Source organism: Helianthus annuus, chromosome 13 (assembly GCF_002127325.2).
Source record: "Helianthus annuus cultivar XRQ/B chromosome 13, HanXRQr2.0-SUNRISE, whole genome shotgun sequence".
Classification (NCBI taxonomy): domain Eukaryota; kingdom Viridiplantae; phylum Streptophyta; class Magnoliopsida; order Asterales; family Asteraceae; genus Helianthus; species Helianthus annuus.
In genome coordinates this window covers 166,257,241-166,264,230 of record NC_035445.2, presented here as the reverse complement: position 1 = coordinate 166,264,230, position 6,990 = coordinate 166,257,241, and the positions used below count along the sequence as shown (strand labels likewise).

Sequence of the window (6,990 nt, the reverse complement as noted above, 5' to 3'; positions counted from 1 at the left end):
ATCAGAGAACTTCCGTTCCAGAGGCTCATGAGAGAAATCGCTCTGGATTTCAAAACAGATCTATGATTTCGGAGCTCTGCTATAGCTGCCCTCCAGGAGCCTGCTGAAGCATACATTGTTGGACACTAATCTGTGGGCGATTCATGCTAAAAGAGTAACAATCAAGCCTAAGGATATCCAGCTTGAACCCTATCATTCTGCGTTGGGTTTATCGTCTGTAGCTTCATTTAAAGACGCAACCAAGATTTCAGCAAGGCTAGGTTGTGAACTAGACATTCTTGGAGATTCTGAAACTCGAGGTTTTTTCGCATTAACAGGTTGAAACCACTGCTTTTTGAGTGACTTCCAAATTACAGGTTCTAGAAACTTCCAAGGGTCTTCCACCGTTGACTTATTGTAGAAACGATCGAGCCAGTCTTCTGCAGATACATGATTATGGCCCCGTCCTTGCCCTCCACCCTGCCCAGGCCCACCGCCTCTCCCTCTCCCGGAACTTGGACCTGAGCTAGGGTACCCTCCTTGACCCGAGCCATGGTTGGGGCTATTCCTGAAGTTGGGTCCAGGACTAAGGTAGCCGTGCCCTGGACCATGACCTGGGCTGTTGGCAAAATGGGGACTATTTCTGAAGTTGGGTCCAGGGCTAGGGTAACCTCGTCCTGAACCACGACCTGGGTTGTTGGTGAAATGGGGACTAGAGCCAGGACTAGGGTAGCCGCCTTGTCCTGAACCATTGGCGAAGTGGGTTTGCGGGCTAGGAAAACCGACACCTTGTGGGGCAGAGTAACCTCTAGGGTGAGGACTATTGATCCTCCAACTCGGGTAGGTTAAAGAGCTAGTCTGTGGTGGGTTAGATGAATAAGCATGATTAGAACTTGCATAGGATCCCTGTGGTTGTTGCATTTGCGCATTTGGCGAGTGGTTTATATGGGGTTGAAAGAAAGGTGAGGGAAACGTTTCATTGGTCTGCAAACCTGTTGAACTAAAAAATAATTATGTAAATTAATAAGAAAGGCAATTTAATGCATGCCAAAGATAAAAGAAAAAAGAATATAAAAAAAAATCAAACTAGTATCAGAAGTGGGAATTCAACGCATTTACTTATTGTTGGGTAAATTTCAGTTACAATGAGTAAAATAATGTTTTTTTTTAAATGGATTGAAACTTAAAGGGGAACGGGTCAAACAAACTTGTAATTGTAATGCATAAACCCTCCTAAATAAATCACTCAGAAATAAAGAATATTGCTGTAATAATACAATTTAACTAAGATGTGGATAAAACTGACCCGTTTAGGTTCACACAACATGATCAACCATTTGATATTCATATTGCAACCTTATAGAAACAGAGCATCAATTTTAATTTTTTTCATACTTGTTTCGTGACAATGTTAAAAGTTATGTGTCTCCAGTCCAATCCTCTTAAAAGGTCAATTAACTAAGCACAGATTCAATAATTATCTGTTTAATCCACAATAAGTCATGGCAGGAGGTAAAATTTAACGCTCAAAAAGAGAAATTAAGAATATAAAGATCATAGCACTAATGAACTAGCATACATAAAGAAATTCAAAATTATGTGATAACAATATGGTAATATGGTATTACTGGGATCAGTGGATGAATAATTCTGTTATATCTGAGGGCTGACCTGGCTACTGTGCTTGTTCCCATAATACGCAGCCATTGGGTTGGTGTAATAGTTAAAGCTTTGAGAAGTTGTCTGCGCCTGAGTTTCAGAGTTTGTTGTGGATTCAAGTAACGGGTTTGAGAGACTAACAGCTGAATGGTCATTATTATAAGTTGCATCCTCCTGTGAAGCTTCCATTTGCATAGCTTTTAGACTTTCTCTTCTCTTAGTTGACTCTTCCATTGACCTTGCGGTGAATTATCCTAGAGAATACATAAAAAAATGCAGATTGTATACAGCAATATAAGGAATGTGAAATAAGGATGTGTTTGTAATATTAGAGGCGTCGAATAGGTGAACTTTTACAACTTGACAGACAGCAGACTATATTATTAAAATAACAATAATTCCAATCCATTTGGACCCGTATAAAACTTTACCAACGTGACCAGTTAGCCAACCGACCCACTTTACCAACTGAGGAAACTACATGATATATGCATGCCAATATTCCTTTGGTCTTACTTTCATTGAAATATAATGCACTTACATAAACACACAAAGAAGCACCCAACAAGAAAAATAAGAAAATCACTGTGTTTAACAAATGATGTGCACTTATGCTTTTAGGTAAAATCAAATTACCCTACACATTCAAAAGATTCACAGTAATATCACAAAACTATTGTATCGAAAGATTCACTTTAATTTACATTAGTTTAAGTAATTTTGCAACAAATTAGGGCTTGAATGAGAAATTAGCGAACCCTAGAAGAACACATACGGAAACATATATTAATTATATGCATAACAATTAGAAATTGAACGAGCTTGTAAACAGATACGAGAGAGAGAGAGAGAGAGAATACTAACCAGAAATCAGAGCAACAAATCTTCAAAAACGGAAGATTTCAAGGTCGTTTTATGAGAACATCGTTTACATTAACTTCGTTATAGTGTATATACACAAAGGACCCTGAAGTATCAGTGATTCATATTTTTTACTTAATGTTAAAAAGTGATTATATTTAGAGTAAACTGTCATTTTGGTCCTTGTGGTTTGGCCAGTTTTGCCATTTTAGTCCAAATCTCAAACTTTTTAAATCTGGGTCCCGTGGTTTCGTTTTTGTTGTCATTTTAGTCCAAAAGTTAAATTTGGCTAGATTCCCCAACTTAAACCCTTAAGTTTTGTTCTTTTGCACAGGGGCAAAATGGTCATTTTGTCATTAATATATATCACAAATTTCTAATTAAAATAATAAAATAAAATTCATCAATGACCTGTGCACATATGAACTGCAGATTCACTCCTCACCATCGTAAATAATTCCCACATCAAAACATCAAACTTGTAGATTTACATCTGAAACACATCTATCAAGCTTCTGATATTCAATACTTACATAATTCAAGCTACCCAAATCAGTTAACACAAAACATAAAACCCAACCCATATGATACCCAAAATTCAAACACAAACACAACCTCTGCAACCCCACATGAGTGTTCTTCGTTCTTCAAGATCTCAAGCCATTACACTTCAAATCAAAAGTCAAATACAAGATAAAGGCCTGATGATACTACTACCTGGTTTTGACGATTGTTGATTTTTCATAAACTGTTTTTCCGCTAGGTTTTCCGATCGGAACGATACCATTTTGTTCAGATTCCGACTCGGAATCTCACATCAGCGATTGCTTGTGCAGAGGTGATGGCCGCTGTGAAAAGATGAGGTGGATGAGGATGAATATGATGATGAGATGTAGGAGTAGACGGAGATCGGTGAGGCGGTGATGACGATGACGTGTCTCCGGCGACTCTACCACGGCCACTACAGTGGTTCTTCCATTTTAGATGTGGTACAGGTGAAGATGAAGATGAAATCAGATGATAATCAACGCTATGATATTAACTGAAAGTGGTGGTCGGATGGTGGTGATGGTTGTGGTGGTAGAACTGAAAGTGGTGGTCGGATGGTGGTGATGGTTGTGGTGGTAGATATGGTGGTAGTTGGTGAGGCAGGTGGTTGTGTGCGTGGATTAGGGTTTAATTTGGGGGAGGAAGATGATCTCTCATGTTTATAAGGTCATTAATTTTATTTTATTATTTTAATTAGAAATTTGTTATGATAAAACTTGCAAAGACCAAAATGCCCTTCACTAAAGGACAAAAAACCATGTTTTTATATGAAAAATCTGAGCTGACTTTGCTTTTGGACTAAAATGGCAAAAAAATGAAACCACAGGGACCCAGATTTAAAAAGTTTGAGATTTGGACTAAAATGGCAAAACTGGTCAAACCACAGGGACCAAAATGGCAGTTTACTCTTATATTTATGACTAGAGTTATAGGGTGTTTGAGATTACGTTTTGAAGTGATTATTGTGTTTGTAAAACATAAATAATCTATAAAAGTGTTTGGATAAAAAAGTGATTATCTGCCTCCAAAACGCAGTTTTGGAGAAGCATGTACCTACATGCTTTTTCAAAACGCAAAATTTATTTTAAAAACGAATATTCTATTTTGAAAACGCAACACCAAACACCTCTTGGTTGTGTTTGTTAAAAAGTGATTATGTTTATGACTAGACTTTCACATCATAAGAAAAATGTTGGCATGCATGGTTGATGATGTGAATGATCACTAAAACTAGGTTTAGTTGGTTGACGCCCTATTCCACCTCAGATTAGGCGCTTATTAAACTTTTTTTATATGCATGTGAAGGGCATGAGTTGGGCAACACCCCTTGCCCCTTTTTATATACACATTTAGTAGTAAAAAAATAGACACCATACCTTTTTGGCATAATTTATTTTTTATTTATCTATTTTAATTAAATAGTTAAAAATTGTTCATTAAAATCATTACACACTTTTGAGGGTTGGTTTATGAAAACCCCATACCACGTGGAGTCACTTTTTTTACTTTTTAGTTAAATCACTAAAAATATTCTAACCCTGATCATCTTAGAATGTAACATTAATAAATATACTAATGTGGGTTGTGTTTCACCTAAACCTTAAAGCGATACATTTTCTTTTAGGGTACATTACACTTTTCGTCCTTTATGTTTATACCAAATTGCAACGGATAATCTATAACTTCATTAAAATTACAGTCGTAATCCTTTATTTGCAAAACCCCTTACATTTTACGTCCTTTAGTACTAACCAAATTAAAAATTTCAGTTAAGTTTATTCACTTAAGGGTATTTTGGTCAATTTATATTTTTATCTAAATGTTTAATAAATAAAGTCTTTGGTATTGATCACTAGTAAATGTGGTTTTTGTGAGATTAGGATCAAATACAAAAGACAGCATAAATAATAAGGGTAAGAAGGATTTTAGTGCATTGTTCTTAGATTTGGAGGGTCGAGTTTAGTTTTAAGGAAAAGAAAATAATGGAGGGGGCGCCCGACCCCCAGAACTTTTCGCTCAGTAGTGTTATGTATGTACGTTTCGTATATAATTTTTAGGTATATATGTTTCCGACGTGTTTGGTTGGGGATCTTGTGAAGGCATGGGATCAAAAGTTGTGCCAAGCTGAGTTTGCTCATAATCATGCTGTCAATCGGAGCACTGGGTATAGCCCATTTCAGATAGTTTAAGGGTAAGAAGGATTTTAGTGCATTGTTCTTAGATTTGGAGGGTCGAGTTTAGTTTTAAGGAAAAGAAAATAATGGAGGGGGCGCCCGACCCCCAGAACTTTTCGCTCAGTAGTGTTATGTATGTACGTTTCGTATATAATTTTTAGGTATATATGTTTTCGACGTGTTTGGTTGGGGATCTTGTGAAGGCATGGGATCAAAAGTTGTGCCAAGCTGAGTTTGCTCATAATCATGCTGTCAATCGGAGCACTGGGTATAGCCCATTTCAGATAGTTTATTCATCTTAGCCTCGGGGACCACTTGATTTGATGTCTCTTCCTGTTTCTGGATCTGTTCCAAAGAAAGTTCAGGATTTTGTAGAGGGTCTACATGAAGTTCATAACGATGTGTATGATCATTTGACCCGAGCTAATCTGAAGTATAAGCAAGCTGCTGATCAGAAGCGTAGGCATGTTGAGTTCGAGGAAGGTGACTTTGTTTGGGCTGTTTTGACTAAAGATCATTTTACAGTTGGGGAATACAACAAGCTATCAACGAAGAAGATTGGCCCAGTTGAAATCGTGGAGAAGATCAATCCAAATGCATATCGTCTAAAACTGCCTAGTCACATTCGTTGTGCTGATGTGTTTAACGTGAAGCATCTGTTGCCTTATTATGGAGAGTCTTCTGATGATGAAACTGTTGGTAATTCGAGGGCGAATTTTGTCTATCCAGGGGGGAATGATATGGGCCCAAGTGTGGAAGAACGGGCTATTTTGTACTTGGAGGCCCAAGACCGGGTAACAAAAGGGCCTTCACTAAAATGGCTCTAACTTGGGCTACGGGGGTACGTTTGGGACGTGCGACCAGGCGATTCGAACGTGAGAACGAGCTCCATCTTGCTGCAAACAGCCTACGGCGGTTTGGGTCATCGTCCGGGCCAAAAAACGTTTATTTCCATTACTTATTTGCATTTTTATGTTTTTTGGACTATTTTGGGCATTTTGTTTTAGGCCGTGTGTTTGGCCAGTTATCTTTTTAGGCCCATTTCGAATTTCTGTCCTTATTTATATGTCTCATTAGTAATTGAAAGAATCAGAATTGAATTTTGAGAAAACAGTTTTTTCACTTCAAATTCCGTGGCCTTTGGGGTTAGAATTTGGGGGTTGGGGAAGAACTACACGGGTATTCGCAGAATCAACGTGTAATCTTCATTTTTCCATTTCACGCGCTACAGCAGTTTTGTATGTACGTTTCGTATATAATTTTTTAGGTATATACGTTTTCGACCCCCTGGTTTTATAAAAATTAATGTTTTTAGGTATATACTTTTAGGTCTGGCGGAATCCATGATTAAAAGATCATCGTGTATGTTTATAATCGCATCACCATCGTTACATCCACCTAGTTTCCCTTCACCCAAATCCAACAACCACTGAGTAAAGATTTGTGTTTGCTCGACATCATGCATTCCACTTCCTACAGTCAATCTCATGTTCTTGGTTAATGTCACACCCCAACCGATGGCGGAATCATCGGCGCATGGCACTGAGCGAAACAGATTTTGTTCAAAAGTTTCCATAACAACATCTATATAATCCAGTTAAAGATACGTCCCATACCGTATCCCGAATAAACAAATACATTATTACAGATAACATCCAAACAAGTAGTTCTGTTCCGACAACTCAGATTTAAGTTAATACAAAACATAAATATTGTTCAAATGCTCCTAAAGACCCAGCCTGACAAGATCTACAGACAACTATGCCCT

General features: G+C 37.7%; 1 protein-coding gene across 1 annotated transcript; it reads right to left on the bottom strand.

The window, feature by feature from the left end:
• Positions 1-107: 107 nt before the first annotated feature.
• On the bottom strand, positions 108-1,947 carry LOC110900254 (protein SICKLE). Its single transcript, XM_022147163.2, has 2 exons — positions 1,651-1,947; positions 108-979 (listed from the first exon to the last, which is right to left on the bottom strand). The coding sequence occupies exons 1-2, from the start codon at positions 1,806-1,808 to the stop codon at positions 193-195; spliced, it is 945 nt and encodes a 314-aa protein (XP_022002855.1). The 5' UTR covers positions 1,809-1,947; the 3' UTR covers positions 108-192.
• Positions 1,948-6,990: the final 5,043 nt, after the last annotated feature.

Excerpts from the sequence above, each read along its gene's own strand:
- LOC110900254 (XM_022147163.2), bottom strand. The coding sequence starts at position 1,808 with ATGCAACTTATAATAATGACCATTCAGCTGTTAGTCTCTCAAACCCGT. Across the intron at positions 980-1,650 it reads GGAACAAGCACAGTAGCCAG|TTCAACAGGTTTGCAGACCA; the intron begins GTCAGCCCTCAG and ends ATTATTTTTTAG.